A 19,007-nucleotide genomic window follows, 5' to 3' on the forward strand; every position below is an offset into this window, starting at 1 on the left:
CATCATGGTATTAGCCAGGCTTTTACTTCAACTCTTTTTATGGCGTTAGATTTAAGGAAGCGGGGGTGTGGCCAACGTTGAGTCTTGGCCCAGTGGACATAGTGCTGCTTTCCCTTGAGCACTGCCCAGGTGCAGGACCTGCACATGTTACAGGTTTGCCAAAAGCCTCTTTTTTTTTTTTTTTTTTTTTTTGAGATAGAGTCTTGCTCTGTTGCTTAAGCCAGAGTGCAGTGGCACAATCTCAGCTCACTGCAACCTCCGCCTCCTGGGTTCAAGTGATTCTCGTGCCTCAGCCTCCCACGTAGCTGGGATTACAGGCTTGCACCACCATGCTCAGCTGATTTTTGTATGGTAAAGACAGAGTTTCACCATGTTGGCCAGGTTGGTCTCGAACTCCTGGCCTCAAGTGATCGTCCCCCTGCCCTCGCTTCAGCCTCCCAAATTGCTGGGATTATAGGTGTGAGCCACCACGCCTGGCCAAGAGCCTCACTCCTGTCTTTAGTGATTGCACTGAAGCAGGCCTCATTTTTTGCAGTCATGCTAACCACGAGTTAGTCAACATTCACTAATTGACATTCATTAAAATAGGTCTCCAAGGTGAGGCATAACGTTGGGGTGTAATCTGGATTTCACAGTCATCTTTGGGGAAACTGAAAGTACTATCTCATTTGCATGAAGTGACTCCACACTGGCCCTGTATATGGACTCTGGTAAAATGTGAGTGTGGTACAGAGGAAATAGGTAAGACCCCCTTATCTAGCCCTCTCAACAGCAGCGGGGGGGGGGGGGGGGGTGTTACAAAGGACTAGCTATTCAAATATCTTTTGTATTGTATTGGTTCCCCTATTGAATATAAATATTTAAAGTATAATAACTATACTGTAGGTGGGCTTGAGTGTTCTAAATATCTAATAGCTAAATTGAAATACGTAGAAATATAGAGTAAACAAAATTTAGCAGCTTTCTGTAATACATTTACACTCAAATTACAAGCAGCTAATTCTAAAAAGATGTCACTGTAAACTGTTGAGAACTATAGTATTTTATATATAATTATATGTTCGTGTATTTGAACCCAATATAATTTTAACTGAAATGCTTTGAATAAAGTATACTATAAATATCTGTGGGCTGCTGCTGCTTTTTTTTTTCTTTTTTAAACAGTCTCACTCTGTTGCCCGGCCTGCAGAGCAGTGGCGTGATCACGGCTCACTGCAGTCTTGACCTCCCAGGCTCAGGTGATCCTCCCACCTCAGACTCCCAAGTAACTGAGACTACAGGTGCATGCCACCACGGCCAGCTAATTTTTTGTATTATTTTGAAGAAACGGGGTTTTGTCCAGTTGCCCAGGCTGGTCTTGAACTCCTGGGCTCAAGCAGTTTGCCCACCTTGGCCTCCCAAAACGTTGGGATTACAGGCACGAGGCCCTGCACCCAACTAGCACCTTCATTTTTATCTTATCAAATGTTTGCACAAGTGCTTTAAGCCATTTCAAAAGACTTCAGTTTTAGAATTATAAATTAAAACTTAGGCAGGGACCTCTGTTATGGCTAGAATTTCCTTGTTAAATGGCCTATAGGTTGTTTGTAGACAACTGACAAAAGTCAGTGCTTATCTGTTTTAAGGACAAGCAGATAATTTGAGACTTCTGTGGGACAAAGTTGGCAAAAATTAGAAGGTAGAGCTTGGGTGTGTGGTAAATTGACACCTAAAATGAAGGAGGTTCTATCTGTGTCAGAGCATTTTACATCCCCATAGATGGCTGGGGCCCACCCACCTCACGGACAGGCTGCCTTCAGCACCTGCACCCTTTTTCGAGAATGCTGAGATCACCGTCAGTGTCACCTCTGCCTCTTGGGCCCCTCACCCAGCATATTGTTCCCTTTCCAGGGCTTCCACAGCTGTTTGAGCAGAGCAGGTATCACACATACTATCTTCCACACAGATTCTGAACTCCACAGGGACCAGTTCTTGGTCTCGTTGTGTGTCCCCAGACCTAGCATAATCCTGTCACAGCAAATCAAGCCGTCTGTAGTCAGTTCTGTGGGTTCTAAACACTGCACCTACTACTATGGGTCAGGCAGCCCTTTTGCAATGAGAATTCACTGTGAGAAACCTAGGGTCACAGCAGTGAATTTGCCCAGAATCAACTTGTTAAGTTGCATGGCTAGGACTCTGACTAAAATCATTTACTTCCTATGAATAGGAAATGGAAGCAGTCCGGTTTAAAGTCAGTTAAAAGTCAAATTGGAATTGAAACTGTAAGAATATTCTAATTAAAAAAAAAAACAAAAAAAACCCTCACATTCACATTAATACAAGTGCTCCCAGTTTCCAGCCACCTTACACTGTAAGCCTATTTTCTTCCACTTAATTGAAGATCCAGTGCCTGGCATAATCGCTGAGTTTACGAGTTCCAGTAAATTATTAAGCAAGCTTTGTATTGCAAATTGTTCTCAGGACAATTTCTTTCTCAAGTCTGCAATGTGTGTACTCTGCACACTTTTTCTCATGTCCTTGAGCATAATTTTCATTTAATATTTGTCTTTCTGATGAACCAATATTTGTAGAATTTCTATAACCGAAAGCAACATTCCTGAAGGAGGGCCGAACTAATAGCTGCAGGGAGTACAAAATCACGGTAATTTATTGCTTTGCTGTTGTACAATCATGCATGGGAGTGTTTCCATTAGAAATGTATCCTGCTTTCAGGCCCGCGGACTTTACAAAGCCCACATTATGCAGCCTTAGTACAAATAAAGAAAAGCTGCATTAGCAAATCAAAAATAGACACTTATCTTTTTCTTTGCTGCATGGAGAAAAAAAAAATCAGGTCCAGGTAAAGCAAAAGTATTCAACCAGCTTCAGTCTTCCTGCCCTTGCACAGTTGTTTGGACAATGGTTGGCTGTTGACCTCTATCCTCAGAGAGTTCTCTAAAGTAGCGTCTTGTTTTTTATTTATTTATTTATTTTGAGATGGAGTCGCGCTCTGTTGTCCAGGCTAGAGTGCAATGGCGCTATCTAGGTTCACTGCAACCTCCACCTCCTGGGTTCAAGCTATTCTCATGTTTCAGCCTCGAGAGTAGCTGGGATTACAGGCGCCCACCACCGCACCCAGCTAATTTTTGTATTTTTAGTAGAGACGTGTTGTTGCCATGTTGGTCAGGTTGGTCTTGAACTCCTGACCTAAAGTGCTGAGATTACAGGTGTGAGCCACCGTAAAGTAGTGTCTTCAACCCAGGTCTGGATGTGCCCTTGCTGTGACATTCCCATTATTTACTTGTTTTTGTTGTTTTCTCCCTGAGGAGGTGAGCTCTTCCAGCACTCTGCAGACCTGCCAATTAGCAGAGCTTGGCATGATAGGCACCGGATAGGCACCACTGAATGAGTCAATCAATGGGCAGACCACCATGTCCTTCCCCCTTTCCAAGTCGTGTTCCTTCTGAGATGGATGATTTGTGTGCTTTGGAGGATCTCCTCCACATGGTGGTCTTCTTACAGGATTTCTAGTCAACTCTGTAGCTCAGAGTTAGGACACTAGGGATTGAGGCCCAAGGAGTCCTTCAAAACCCAAGTGCCTACCTAAAAATATTTTCAAGTTTACTGTCAGGAAGAGGAGGCCTGTGAAAATCAGACAAACTCAAGCTGATTCCAAGCACAGTGCAGGGCTTCTGTGCAGTAGTGGAATAATGGAATCAACACAAATAAAGCTTTTCTTTTCTCTCTCTTTTTTTTTTTTTGAGATGGAGTTTCGCTCTTGTTGCCCAGGCTGGAGTGCAGTGGTGTGTTCTTGGCTCACTGCAACTTCCATCTCCTGGGTTCAAGTGATTCTCCTGCCTCAGCCTCCCAAGTAGGTGGGATTACAGACATGTGCCACCACACTCGGCTAATTTTGTATTTTTAGTAGATATGGGGTTCCACCATGTTGGCCAGGGTGGTCTTGAACTCCTGACCTCAGGTGATTCACCCACCTTGGCCTCCCAAAGTGCTGGGATTACAGGCATGAGCCACCACGTTGTTTTTTTGTTTTGTTTTGTTTTGAGATAGAGTGTTGCTCTGTTGCCCAGGCTGGAGTGCAGTAGCGTGATTTTGGCTCACTGCAACTTCCGCCTCCCAGGTTCCAGTGATTCTGCTGCCTCAGCCTCCTGAGTAGCTGGGACTACAGGCACTTGCCACTGTGCCTGGCTAATTTTGTAGTTGGGATAGAGATGGTGTTTCACTATGCTGCCCAGGCTGGTGTTGAACTCCTGACCTCAAGTGATCCACCCACCTCAGCCTTCCAAAGTGCTGGGATTACAGTCATGAGCCTCTGCACCCAGCCGAAAGAGCTTTATTTTTAGCATGGGTCAGTAGAGCTTATTAGCAGTTTGGGGAAACAAGAATATTTTCCATTTTAAAGAGACGAGACAATCATACAAATGATGTGAGCACCATTACATAGAAAGCAGAGAAGTGTTTTTGAGTTGGTATGTGTTTAAAAATCTCAACCCACTGCTTAAACATTGTTTTAATTATTAGCTGCTAACACCACATGTGCTGCTGTTCCTAGTGCACCAGCAGAAAATGGGCTATGCTCCATCTGCCTGCCTGCCTACCCTGCTGAAGCTGCCTCAGGCAGAGCTCATGTGATAAAGACAGGGGATGTTGCTCTGTACCCAGGCCACTTTAAATCAAGAACAAATCATTATCAAGTACAAATGACAGATGACTTGAAATCCGAATTGTCTAGTGCAGACTATTCGCAAATATGGATGTCTGTTGTCTCTCAGGTGTGAGCATTGGATATATTTTGCAAACAAGCAAAGGCCAACCAACAAAATATTTCATCACTTTCCCCGCATTCCAGTCCCTTGCACACTTCCTCAGGGCCTGTTTGGTGCTCCAGACCCCAAGGCCAGTTGGGCCAAAGGAACGTGGTTTGTATGCTGTGCTAAGCCACTATGAGGAACCCCTGGTCCCAGGTCTGTTAACACTTGGATTTGACATAGATTTAAACATTTCTGTTGCTAGTTGTTTAATTTGGGATCATGACAAGAGTTGAAGTAGAAGAAAACAAAAGCAAATGTGAGATCTACCTCTGTAGACTGGTTTAACCCAGGGCAAGATTACATCTTATATACTATTTATAGGAACAAGAGCAGATTTTTTTTTTTTAAATCAGGAAATATTTGAGCCAATATTGGTGATTATTTTCTGTTTAATTAAAATTCCCCACCAATAGCATAACTTGAAATTGGAGGGCTTAAAATGCAAATTTGAAAACATTTACCAATGCTCTGCAAACTACGGCTTCAGGTCAAATCTAGCAACCTGCCTGTTTTTGTAAATAATATTTTCTTAGAAGACAGCCACACTGGCTGTACATTACTGTAGTCTACAGCTGCTCTCACACTGTAACAGCAGAGTTAAGTAATTGCAGCAGAGCCTATATGGCCCACAAAGTCCCAAATATTTACTGTCTGCCCTCTTAACAGGAAAACTTTGCAAGCCATGCTTTCAATACTGACAAATCTCTACCCTTTCGCAATGCAGGGCAGGGCTTGCTGAACAGCATGCATGCCTCGAGAGCCTTGGTTTTTGTTTGTTTGTTTGAGACAGATTCTCGCTCTGTCGCCAGGCTCAATCTCGGCTCACTGCAACCTCTGCCTCCCAGATTCAAGCGATTCTCCTGCCTCAACCTCCCAAGTAGCTGGGACTACAGGCACGTACTACCATGCCCAGCTAATTTTTGTATTTTTAGTAGAGACAGGGTTTTGCCATGTTGGCCAGAATGGTCTCGATCTCCTGACCTCGTGATCTGCCCTCCGCGGCCTCCCAAAGTGCTGGGTTAACAGGCGTGAGCCACCGCGCCCGGGAGAGCCTTGGTTCTTTGTTTTCCTGGCCTCACAATGCCTTGAAGAGCATTTTAAACAAAACAGACCCATGGGATCAGAATCTCTGGGCAATGGGTCCACATTGGCTTTTGTTAAAGCTCCAGCATGGGCAACTAGGGTGGAGAACCACCGCTGTAGAAAAAACACAAATAAATGGCAGCTGCTATAGTTTCTCCATCTCTCCTGCCTCTGCACTGTGCCCTTTTCCCCTTCAGACCGGCATACAGAGCCACTGAGTTACCAAAACCCATTGCAGACCGAATGGTGAACTCACAAAGTCAGGTGATGTATCTTAGTGGCTGTCAATCACTGCACATTAGAATTACCTGGGTAGTTAAGGCAAGCTACCAATGTTGTCTTCATCCTTCCCCCTTCTTCATTCAGGCCTAATGCCATTAGGGGACCACAGTGACAGGGAGGTGGGGGGAAGCTGTGGTGGGCCAGGGGAGGGTGAGGAAGACAGCTGCAGACTCAGGGAAAGCTGGACATGAGAGTTAGAGCCTGAGCAGGGTAGGCAGGATGTCCATACAGGGGAAGGCGTGGCAGTGTAGATGGGAGATCACTTACATGCAGGTGGTTAATCAAATGAGTAAATAACCTAAGGGTAATATGGAAGCCAGGTTTCTCACAATTAGAGAAGAGGGAAGAACCGAGGATCAACTCTGTGATGCTGGATTGGAATTGGATGTTATCAGAGTAAACTCATGTGTAGTTAGGTATGTATGTACGCGCACGCACGCACGCACACACACACACACACACACACTCCCTAACTCTGTTCACTGAGACAGCCTGGGAGCAGAGATATTCCAAAAGCAATGAGCATACTTATCACCAAAACCTTGGCTTCTAAATACCATTTTCCACTAAGAGGAACCCAGATTCCTGGAGAAACATCGGATTCCAGGGCTGGGATAGGAAAATACAAGATGAACCTGTGACGCTGGGTGCGGTGGATCACACCTGTAATCCCAACACTTTGGGAGGCCGAAGCAGGCGGATCACTTGAGGCCTAGAGTTCACAACCAGTCTGGCCAATATGGTGAAACACTGTCTTTACTAAAAATACAAAAATTAGCCAGGTGTGGTGGTGGGCACTGTTAATCCCAACTATTTGGGAGGCTGAGGCAAGGCAATTGCTTGAACCTGGGAGGCAGAGGTTGCAGTGAGCCGAGATCACGCCACTGTACTCCAGCCTGGGCCACAGAATGAGATTCTGTCTCAAAAAAAAAAAAAAAAAAAAAGAGCCTGAAACTCTTGGTTGTTTCAGCCCTCAAAGGATGATGAGGACATATCAAAAGGATGCAGAAGCCAGCTTGACGGGGTTCCCACTGGCCAAATCAGGGACAAGCTGAGCATCAGAATTAATCACAATAGTAAAGGGTTGTAAGGATACAATGGGAAACCACAAGTTTACATCAATCAAAATTTTAAAATGAATAAATGGAAAGTTTACAATTTACATAGTTTCAAAGTACCCACTTACAAAATGCTTATTAATTATAAAGGGAGGGAAAATAGTAACTTGGCTGTGGAGAAGCCTAGCAGACACCCCTTTAATCAAGTGATCAAAGTGAACGTTGTTGATATGGGACAAGTTGAAATCACATGCCTCCTGATAGGATGCACTGGGCAGAACACAACATAACTTCTGTGATATTCCTGCCCAAAGTGTGGGACCTGAGCCTAATCATGAAAATACATCCGATAAGCCCAAATTGAGAGACAGCCTTTAAAATTAAGTATCAAGGTCACGAAAGTGAAGGAAAGTTGACGAACTGTTCCTAAACTGAAAGAGACCAAAGAGACTTGAGAACTAGATCCAAGGCTTGATTCTGATCTAGATCCCCTTGCTATGGAGGACATGATAGGAACTCCCAGTGAATCTCAAGAATGGGGTCTGCAGGTTGGATGGTGGCAACATGACCGTGCAAGCATCCTGAGTGTTGCAAGTGCTTTGGAAAACGGCAGCGTGCTTGAATGTGCACAGATCACCAAGGGGTCTTCTTAAGACGCAGACTCTGACTCATTGAGCCTGGGTGGGGCCTGAGGCTCATGGGACCTATCCAATCAGCTCCAGCTGTGCCCATTCTGCTGGCCCAGGGATGGTACTTGGAGTAGCAAGGCTCCAGTGAACCTATGAAGAGTATTTCCTATTTGCCTCCCAAACACCCACCTTCCCCTTCTTTTGATTTTAAACTCTAATTTTCCTTTGGGAACATCCTCTGCTGCCCTCTGTGCACCTGTTTTGGGTCAGATAGTCCCCAACACTCAGGCACGAAGTGTGCAACCTGGGCCTCTGCCACCCCATCCTCTGGCCACTGTGAAAGGTTCAAGGCTGGTCCTGAAACCCAGGCAGGGTCAGTGTATTAATCTGCTCTCACACTGCTATGAAGAAATACCCAAGACTGGGTAATTTATAAAGAAAAGAGGTTTAACTGACTCACAGTTCAGCACGGCTGGGGCAGCCTCAGGAAACTTACAGTCATGGTGGAAGGTTCCTCTTCACAGGATAGCGGGAGAGAGAATGAGAGCCAAGCAAAGAGGGAAGCCCCTTATAAAACCATCAGATCTCATGAGAACTCACTCACTCTCAGGAGAACAGCATCAGAGAAACCACCCCTATGATTCAATTATCTCCATCTGGTCCCGCCCTTGACACGTGGGGATTATTACAATTCAAGGTGAGATTTGGGTGAGGATGCAGAGCCAAACCATATCAGTTAGTGAAATGCAACTCTAAGAAGCCTGGCTGAGTTAACAGCCTCTACAGATCCCATTTGTCTTCTGGAGCCTTCCTAAATTCCTAAGGCTTACAGCGGCTCAGGCCTTGCCTTCTGCCCTCTAACTCCAAAGGCCTCAAAGGCTTTTCTGATCCCCATATGACTCCACCACAAAGTATCCATGTGCCCTTAGGAAAATGAATTTTTGCTTCAGTTTTCACACCTATAAAATGGGATACCACTTACCTCAAAGGATTGTCCACCTAAAGTGTTTTGCACAGGACCTGCCACAGAGTAGATGCTCAATAAATTTTTAATTGTTCACGTTGGCTTTTGGAGCCCATGACCCCACACAAAAAGAAGGGATGGCATCTTGCTGGTACATCTTAAGTCACTTTCTGTATTGATGGTGGCTCATCACGGAGTGTGGGGCCCCTGGAAGATGAAGCCAAATCTGCTAGCTACTGTTATTGTTCCCTCCAGGTTCCAACAATTCCTGCACAGTCTAGCTACTCAATTCATTCCTAGCTTGCTCCCATCCTATATCGAGTTACCTATATAAATGCATATCAAAAGGAAATAAATTAGCAACGTTGTAGGTGCCACCGAGTGCAGGTTTTCTCACTCCCAGTCATCGCAGTCTCCTGCCAGTGAGCAGAAATCCCTTTCGACTGTCTTTATTCTACTGCCATCCTGTGGCTGGTCTGTGCCACTGCAGCACGATGGGCCGGATGTAGCTGAGCATCTGTAGGGTCATTGTCCTCACTGTCACCAGGAAGGGGCTCCTGAGGAGGGAGTGCAGTTGAAAGGTCTGCTCAGGTCCCCCACCAGCAGGCAGACGTCTGGTGTGAATCACCAGTCTTGACTTGGTTTCTGTTTGATGAACCTTAAGGACACGTAGTACAGGACCATGAAGCCACCGCTGAGGCCGATGACGATGAGGTAGATGGCGTAGAGAGGGTACGAGTTCAGCTCCATGGCACTGAGAATCTGGAGACACAGACATGCAGTGGGCTCATTAGGAGGATGGGCAGCCGGACGTCCAATAATTTAGAACCCGAGGCCTTCCCCGCTTACTTTATCTCCTGAGACCGTGATGGTGAGGTTCCCTAGAGGCATTTTATAAGTTCTTCTGCTGAGCTGAATCTTCATCAGCCCTTCAAAACACCACCGCAGGAAGGACACTTTGGAAATCCACGCGGGCACTGGAGACAGACAGCCGCGTTACTCACAGGTGTCCCTCATATTCTCACGGTTTCCCCATATTCGCATAGTCTCCCCCGTATTCACGCAGTCTCCCCATATTCCCATGGTCTCCCCATATTCGCACAATCTCCCCATATTCCCACGGTATCCCACATATTCACACAGTCTCCCCATATTCCCACGGTCTCCCCATATTCCCATGGTCTCCCCATATTCGCACAGTCTCCCCATATTCCCATGGTCTCCCTATATTCTTGCAGTCTTCCCATATTCTCACCGTCTCCCCATATTCCCATGGTCTCCTCCTATTCTCACCGTCTCCCCGTATTCCCACGATCTCCTTTATATCGACACAGTCTCCCCCGTATTCAGTCTCCCCATATTCCCATGGTCTCCCACATATTCACACAGTCTCCCCATATTCCCACGGTCTCCCCATATTCCCACGGTCTCCCACATATTCACACGGTCTCCCCATATTCCCACGGTCTCCCCCATATTCCCACGGTCTCCCCCATATTCCCACGGTCTCCCCATATTCGCACAGTCTCCCCATATTCCCACGGTCTCCCACATATTCCCACGGTCTCCACATATTCCCACGGTCTCCCCATATTCCCATGGTCTCCCACATATTCACACGGTCTCCCCATATTCCCACGGTCTCCCCATATTCCCACAGTCTCCCCATATTCCCACGGTCTCCCACATATTCACACAGTCTCCCCATATTCCCATGGTCTCCCCATATTCGCACAGTCTCCCCATATTCCCATGGTCTCCCTATATTCTTGCAGTCTTCCCATATTCTCACCGTCTCCCCATATTCCCATGGTCTCCTCCTATTCTCACCATCTCCCCGTATTCCCACGATCTCCTTTATATCGACACAGTCTCCCCCGTATTCAGTCTCCCCATATTCCCATGGTCTCCCACATATTCACACAGTCTCCCCATATTCCCACGGTCTCCCCATATTCCCACGGTCTCCCACATATTCCCACGGTCTCCCCCATATTCCCACGGTCTCCCCATATTCGCACAGTCTCCCCATATTCCCACGGTCTCCCCATATTCCCACGGTCTCCCCATATTCCCACGGTCTCCCACATATTCCCACGGTCTCCCCATATTCCCACGGTCTCCCCATATTCCCACGGTCTCCCACATATTCCCACGGTCTCCCCATATTCCCACGGTCTCCCACATATTCCCACGGTCTCCACATATTCCCACGGTCTCCCCATATTCCCATGGTCTCCCACATATTCACACGGTCTCCCCATATTCCCACGGTCTCCCCATATTCCCACAGTCTCCCCATATTCCCACGGTCTCCCACATATTCACACAGTCTCCCCATATTCCCATGGTCTCCCCATATTCGCACAGTCTCCCCATATTCCCATGGTCTCCCTATATTCTTGCAGTCTTCCCATATTCTCACCATCTCTCCATATTCCCATGGTCTCCTCCTATTCTCACCGTCTCCCCGTATTCCCATGATCTCCTTTATATCGACACAGTCTCCCCCATATTCAGTCTCCCCATATTCCCATGGTCTCCCACATATTCACACAGTCTCCCCATATTCCCACGGTCTCCCCATATTCCCACGGTCTCCCACATATTCCCACGGTCTCCCCCATATTCCCACGGTCTCCCCATATTCCCACGGTCTCCCACATATTCACACGGTCTCCCCATATTCCCACGGTCTCCCCATATTCCCACGGTCTCCCCATATTCGCACAGTCTCCCCATATTCCCACGGTCTCCCACATATTCACACGGTCTCCCCATATTCCCACGGTCTCCCCATATTCTCACCATCTCCCCATATTCCCATGGTCTCCCCATATTCTCACCATCTCCCCGTATTCCCACGATCTCCTTTATATCGACACAGTCTCCCCCGTATTCAGTCTCCCCATATTCGCACGGTCTCCCCCCATTCACACAGTCTCTCTTCCCCGCACAAGGGCACATCCCACTCTCTGAGACAGGGCCATGGTGGCTCTGGCCCAAGTTCTCTGATGAGCAAGGAGGGGAGAGAGACCAAGAGGCAAAAGGGCAGAGGGGTTGCTGGGGACATGGACTGGGGCCGAGGGAGCTGAGAGGCCATGGGGTCACCCACACATTTGATCTATAGCAAGTCTCGAGAGGGATTTGATGAGGCATCCCTGCATGTGCTCAGCTTCATGGACTGTGCGGGCTGAGGAGACTCAGCGGCCCCACACCAGAGACGATGGAGCCTGTGCCCTGATCCTATGGAGGTGGCATGGTATGGGGAGGGGAAGGAGGCAATGAGCCCTGCCTGGGTGCATCAGGAAAGCTCTGGCAGAAGAGAAGCCCCATGGAAGGTGGGCATGACATTCCCAGAGACGATAGCTGGGCAGGCTCAGAGGTGAGAGGGTGGGGTGTGCTGGGGCTTCAGAAAGCTGGGGAGGCCGCAGGGATTGAGCAGCCCTGGGAGGATTTGAACAAAGAGGGGCATGGGTTTGCACCTTGGAAAGCTCACTCTGCATGGCTGAGTTGACAGGGATGTGGAGGGGCCCAGGTTACAGAGATCAGGCTATGGCAGTGGCCCAGGCTCAAACAATGGTGGCCAGGGATGGGGACACAGCCAAGCAGACATTTCAGAGAAACAGGAGGCAGAATCGACCTGGCTCACAGGTGCATGTGGAGAGGGAGGGAGAGAGTCAAGGGCGACTTCTGGATATCAGCTGTGGGATAGGAGGAGGTGCATCCGGAATCTCTAATGGAATCATTCCTTTGGCCTCCAGGGCAGTGGGAAAAGGCCTCTGCTTCCAAAAGGGCCAGCCTCAAGTTGGATCTAAGTGATAAGTGTCCATCTCCAGATGAAAGCAGGCTTCATCCAGCCACATGAGTCCTAACAAAGCTGGCCCAGGACCAGGGGGCCGGCCTTACCTGTCCACAGGCTGCTAAAGTTTATCATGAAGCCCCCAGTGAGGTAGAAAGAGTTGTAGAGGGCGTTGCTGAAGAAGGAGGCCATGTGGAAGGTGGGGAGCAGGGCTGCGGCGGCCAGGGCCATAATCCTGCAACAGAAGACCACCAGCCACACCAGCAGGAAGTGCAGCAGGAAGGGCTGGAGGCCCAACCTCAGGTTGGCCAGCCAGTAGGTGGGCATCCCGTAGATGATGATGTAGGCACAGTGCTCCGGAAGCTCCCCGAGGATCTGCAAAGAACAGCCCTTGCAAGGATATGAAGCCAGCACCTTCACTGCCATTATTATAAACGTTTAAAAGTAGCAGTGCCCCCAGATGGCAACCTTCCCTCCTGGTGATGATGAGGCTGTGGCAGGAGGGTGTGCTGGGACCCAGGAGCATGAGCTCAGTGCTGGCATCCCCCTTGCAGATGCCAAGTACTCCCTCTAGGGCAGTTCAGCCTGTTTCCCCCAGGGCAGCAATGGGCACCTGCTGTCCTAAGACCTGGTTTCAAGTCCCTACTCCCCCTGACCAGATCAAGTAGCTGTGTGGCCTTGGAGAGCCACGTAGCCTCTCTGAACCTCTGCTTCCTGGAAACACCTGCCTGGCCTGCTGGGGGGCCACAGTGAGGCTCTGAAGAGGTAAAATACAATGAGGACTTCTTTTTTTTAGATTCCTTCTGACCAGAAAACTATCATTCCTGGTCCACAGTCCTAGTGTTTTGGTAAATGTTTAAAATAAAAGTTCAAGTCTCTGAAACTCCCTTAGAAAATGTGGCATCTGGTGGCATCTGTGACTTCACATGACCCACGGCCCCATGGTTCAGGAAAGCCTTCCTTGTAGCAATGTTTTCTCCACACTTACCCCCACCCTGGTGGGTGGGGGGGCACTTGCTCTCAACCCTGCCCAGTCACCTTGGCAAAGAAATATGGACCAGTGGTGTACAGCCCATCTTCCAGTTCATAGTAAAGCATTGCCCTCTCCGAGTAACCTAAAAAATAAGGGAAAGGAAAAGAGAATGAAAAAGTAGAATAAACCTACAGTGTTTCTGTTTTGGAGACTCTCTTAATACAATTCAAAGTAGTTATCATATTGCCCAAGTCTCTTATGTTTTTTTAAAAAATAGGCACAGTAAAGCCATCCTAATTTAGATGTTTGATGAGGCTCTTCAGATTTTGCAAGTCTGTAGCTCGTGTTCTGCTGTCAAATATAAATCCTGCTAGGATAGGAACAGCTAAGACTGAAAGTAATTTACTTTCATTTGCATGCTAATATTAACATGCAAACTTTAAAAACATTATTGTCTTGTATATCACAATCACAATGAGATCAAACCCGCTCCCCAGGAGCTCAGAGGAACACAGCTTGGAGGTGGCTGAGGTCCTGCCTGGCCATGCCAGTGGGCCACACTCACATTTGGAGATGACATCCAGAATGACATTGAAAGGGATGAGAGCGCCGATCATGAACAAGAGGGCGGCTGTATCCATGAAGGAGAGCTGGACGCTCCCGTGGCCAAAATACAGGAAGCCGATGGTCAGCGACATCAGACAGGCCTCCGCCCCGTGGATGAGGAGGGTGGGCAGGTCTCGGAAGTCGTTGGAAATCTGACGACTTAAAAACCAAAAGGAAGAGATGTTCAGGCAACAGCATACACCAGCCCTGTGACCTTGGGAATGTCACAGTCTCTGTAAGCCTCGTTTTTCTCCTATGCAAAATGGGGATGGTAATACCTGCCTCATAGAGTGGCTCTGAGGATTAAATCAGAAAACTAATGACAGCATCTGTTCCACAGTAGGTATTCAATAAATGATTGTTACTTTTATCATGAATGTATCAGCTTGGCAATGTTACTCAAAGAAATGATCCTGAGGAAAAAATCAATTATGTCCATAAAGATGTATGGACAGGCTGGGCGTGGTGGCTCACGCTTGTAATCCCAGCATTTTGGGAGGCTGAGGCAGGTGGATCGCTTGACCCAGGCGATCGAGACCAGCCTGGCCAACGTGAAGAAACTCCATCTCTACTAAAACACACACAAAAAATTAGTCGGGCGTGGTGGCGCACACCTGTAATCCCAGCTACTTGGGAGGCTGAGGCAGGAGAATCACTTGAACCTGGGAGGCGGAGGTTGCGGTGAGCCGAGATCACCCTAGTGCACTCCAGCCTGGGTGACAGAGAGAGACTCTGTGTTTAAAAAAAAAAAAAAAAAAAAAAAAATGTACACTCAATGATGTCTGCTGCCTCATTGCTTGTAGTAGCAAAAGCCTGAAGATAATCTGGCCATCAAGATGGACTTAACGGGTGGGTGATTATGGCTAGACTGACTGGAATGCCGAGGAAGACCCAATCAGACAGGAGGTAGAGGTGCTGCCCTAACTGAAAAGAAACCGGCTACAGACCAGCATGCAGAGTATGATCCCGCTACGTTTAAAAACGTGTGTGCACATGGAAACATCAGGAAAGACACATGCCACACAGTGCCGTCTGGCTTTCTTTGAGGGCTGGTATGACTAGGACTTCCCTTTTTACCAGAGATTCTCTCCTATTGTCTCCATTTTTCTCAATGACCCTATGCTATTTCTGCGATCTTCCAGCCGGTGAGGATATCTTAATTTTGTTTAAAGAATAAAAGCAATAGGGGTGTTCTGTGTCACACTGAAGGTTAGTGCTGGTCCCAACAATGCTGTTTTCTTTTTTTTGAGATAGGGTCTTGCTCTGCTGCCCAGGCTGGAGTAAAGGTGCAGTCACAGCTCACTGCAGCCTCCACCTCCAGGAATCAAGCAATCTTCCCACTCAGCCTACCAGGTAGGCCCACGCCACCATAACTGGCTAATTTTTATAATTTTTTGCAGAGATGGGCTTTCACCATGTTGCCCAGGCTGGTCTCGAACTCCTGAACTTAAGTGATCCATGCACCACAGCCTCCCAGAGTGCTGGGATTACAGGCATAAGCCACCAACGACCTGCTGGATGCTGTTTTTTCAAATGACTCTACCTCTCACTTTCTCCTTTAAATTCACTTTAATAGAAAGGGCTTAATGTGATATACAAAGACTTGGGGGGACAGGTTCAGTAATAAAATGACAGATAATTACCGGATCAGCGTGGTAAACTGCTGCATCGCCCCAGGCATCTTCACAGGACTCGGGAGGCAGTTGGTGTCTAGTGGGGTCAGGCTGCTGGGAGGCAGAAGATGTGGCCAGGTCATGAGGGCAGCCACCTTCTGCAGGGAGCTCTCCTCTCAGAGTCGCCTGCCACCTTACCTTTCCACACAGGTGTCCTCATCAAGATCCTCCGTCTCTGCTTTCCACAGAAAGTCATCTAAGTCACGCACTTTTTCTAGAAACAGGGCTGCAAGTGACTGAGCCTTCTCCCTGGTGGCCAATTCCTGCTCTCTGCTGCGCCTGTCAATGCTGGTCAGGTCCACTGCAAGCAGGGGATGTGGAGTCACAGGTGGCCTGCTCCCTGGCACCTGCTCACAGGTGACGAGCTTGGTGCACGCCCAGCTCACAATGCTGATCACCCCTCGTGGGGCTCTGGGACATTCTCCCCACCCTCAGCCATGAAGCAAGGGGCAGAGCAGAGAGAGGCAGATGGACCCCAAGGGCTGGGCCTTCACCCTGCCAGGCCTGAGCACATCTGCAGAAGCCTCAGGGGAAGAGCAGTGGATCAAAAAATGGGAAACAGCAGAGGCCCCGCCCAAGTCCCACTACCCAGGCTTATTTTGAGGACATCTTAGGATGGAGCAAGAGCCTTCAGAGCCAAGGGCCACATTACAGTCATGCTCTGGCTCCAACTCCAGCTGTCCAGGAAGCTTTTAATGAGGACTCAGTGCCCCTCCATGGGGAGAAGTTGGGCTGATCAGGGGGAGGCTGAGTAGTTGGGCTCCCACATAGTGAGAGTTCCATCCAGAGAGTGAGAATTATATCCAGATAGTGAGAGTTCAATCCAGATGGGGAGAGTTCTATCCAGATAGATAGTGAGAGTTCTATCCAGAGGGTGAGAAATCTATCCAGATAGTGAGAGTTTGATCCAGATGGTGAGAATTCTATCCAGATAGTGAGAGTTCGATCCAGATGGTGAGAATTCTATCCAGACAGATAGTGACAGTTCTATCCAGATGGTGAGAATTCTATCCAGATAGATAGTGAGAGTTCTATCTAGAGTGAGAATTCTATACAGATAGTGAGAGTTCTATCCAGAGGGTGAGAATTCTATCCAGATAGATAGTGACAGTTCTATCCAGAGAGTGATAATTCTATCCAGATAGTGACAGTTCTATCCAGAGGGTGAGAATTCTATCCAGATAGATAGTGAGAATTCTATTCAGATGGGGAAAATTCTATCCAGATAGTGGGAGTTCTATCTACATTGTGAGAGTTCTATCCAGATAGAAAGTGAGATTTCTACCCAGAGAGTGAGAGTTCTATTCCCACACAGTGAGAGTTTTATTCAGATGGTGAGAGTTCTATCCAGATGGTGAAAGTTCTATCGAGTTATTAGGAGTTCTATCCAGAGAGTGAGAGTTCTATCCAGATAGACAGTGAGAGTTCTATCCAGATAGACAGTGAGAGTTCTATTCAGAGAGTGAGAATTCTATCTAGATAGTGAGATTCTATCCAGATGGTGAGAATTCTATCCAGACAGAAAATGAGAGTTCTATCCAAAGAGTGAGAATTCTTTCCAGACAGATAGTGAGAGTTCTATCCAGAGAGTCAGAATTCTATCCAAATAGTGAGAGTTCTATGCAGATGGTGAGAATTCCATCCACACAGATAGTGAGAGTTCTAACCAGAGAGTGAGAATTCCATCCAGATAGTGAGAGTTCTATCCAGATGGAGCGAATTCTACCCAGACAGTGAGAGTTCTATCCAGAGAGTGAGAATTCTATCCAGACAGATAATGAGACTTCTATCCAGAGCGTGAGAATTCTATTCAGATAGATAGTGAGAGTTCTACCAACAGAGTGAGAATTCTATCCAGATGGTGAGAGTTCTATCCATATGGTGAGAATACTGTCAAGACACTGAGAGTTATATCCAGAGGGTTAGAATTCTATCCAGACAGTTAGTGAGAGTACTATCCAGAGAGTGAAAATTCCACCCATATAGATAGTGAGAGTTCTATCCAGACAGATAAGTGAGAGTTCTATCCAGATCATCAGAATTCTATCCAGATAGATAGAGAAAGTTCTATCCAGATGGTGAGAATTCTATCCAGACAGATAGTGAGACTTCTATCCAGAGACTGAGAATTCTATCCAGATAGACAGTGAGAGTTCTATCCAGAGGGTGAGAATTCTGTCCAGATAGATAGTGAGAGTTCTATCCAGAGACTGATAATTCTATCCAGATAGTGAGAAATCTACCCAGATAGTGAGAGTTCTCTCCAGATAGATAGTGAGAGTTCTATCCAGAGACTGAGAATTCCATCAAGATACATAGTGAGAATTCTAGCCAGAGGATGAGAATTCTATCCAGAGAGTGAGAGTTCTTTCCAGATAGCAAGAGTTCTATTCAGAAAGATAGCGAGAGTTTTATCCAGGGAGTAATAATTCTATCCAGTTAGTGAGAGTTCTATTCAGATGGTGAGAATTCTATCCAGACAGAAAATGAGAGTTCTATCCACAGAGTGAGAATTCTATTCTGATCGATAATTATCGATAATTCTATCCAGATGCTGAGAATTCTATCCAGATAGCAAGAGTAGTATCCAGAGAGTGAGAATTCTATCCAGATAGGTAGTGAGAGTGCTATCCAGACAGAGAGTCAGAGTTCTATCCAGATGATAATTATTCTATCCAGATAGGGAGAGTTCTCTCCAGCTGGTGAGAATTCTATTCAGACAGATAGTGAGTATTCTATGCAGAAGGTGAGAATTCTATCCAGAGAGATAGTGAGACTTCTATCCAGAGACTGAGAATTCTATCCAGATAGATAATGTGAATTCTATCCAGAGGGTGACAGTTCTATCCAGAAAGATAGTGAGAGTTCTATCTAGAGAGTAAGAATTCTATCCAGATAGTGAGAGTTCTATCCAGATGGTGAGAATTCTACCCAGATGGACAGTTAGAGTTTTATCCAGAGAGTGAGAATTCTATACAGAGAGATAGTGAGAGTTCTATCCACAGGGTGAGAATTCTATCAAGAAAGATAGTGAGAATTCTATCTAGAGAGGGACAATTCTATCCACATAGTGAGAGTTCTATCTAGATGGTGAGAATTCCTTCCAGATAGTGAGAGTTCTATCCAGAG

General features: G+C 47.0%; 1 protein-coding gene across 2 annotated transcripts in view; it reads right to left on the reverse strand.

Moving 5' to 3' along the window:
• Window positions 1-9,367: 9,367 nt before the first annotated feature.
• The window catches only part of ABCG8 (ATP binding cassette subfamily G member 8), a 43,788-nt gene continuing 34,148 nt past the window's right edge, over window positions 9,368-19,007 (reverse strand). Inside the window, exons 7-13 of one of the 2 annotated variants that reach the window (XM_024242584.2) lie at window positions 16,017-16,179; window positions 15,849-15,929; window positions 14,165-14,364; window positions 13,665-13,741; window positions 12,734-13,001; window positions 9,674-9,801; window positions 9,368-9,586 (exon numbers count right to left, since the gene is read on the reverse strand). In XM_024242584.2, the coding sequence (XP_024098352.2) occupies window positions 9,449-9,586; window positions 9,674-9,801; window positions 12,734-13,001; window positions 13,665-13,741; window positions 14,165-14,364; window positions 15,849-15,929; window positions 16,017-16,179 (1,055 nt within the window). In that variant the 3' untranslated portion in view covers window positions 9,368-9,448. Of the gene's footprint in view, window positions 9,587-9,673; window positions 9,802-12,733; window positions 13,002-13,664; window positions 13,742-14,164; window positions 14,365-15,848; window positions 15,933-16,016; window positions 16,180-19,007 lie in introns of both variants that reach the window. The other variant, XM_024242583.2, reaches the window with a different exon arrangement.

This window comes from Pongo abelii, chromosome 12 (genome assembly GCF_028885655.2).
Source record: "Pongo abelii isolate AG06213 chromosome 12, NHGRI_mPonAbe1-v2.0_pri, whole genome shotgun sequence".
NCBI classification, from domain to species: domain Eukaryota; kingdom Metazoa; phylum Chordata; class Mammalia; order Primates; family Hominidae; genus Pongo; species Pongo abelii.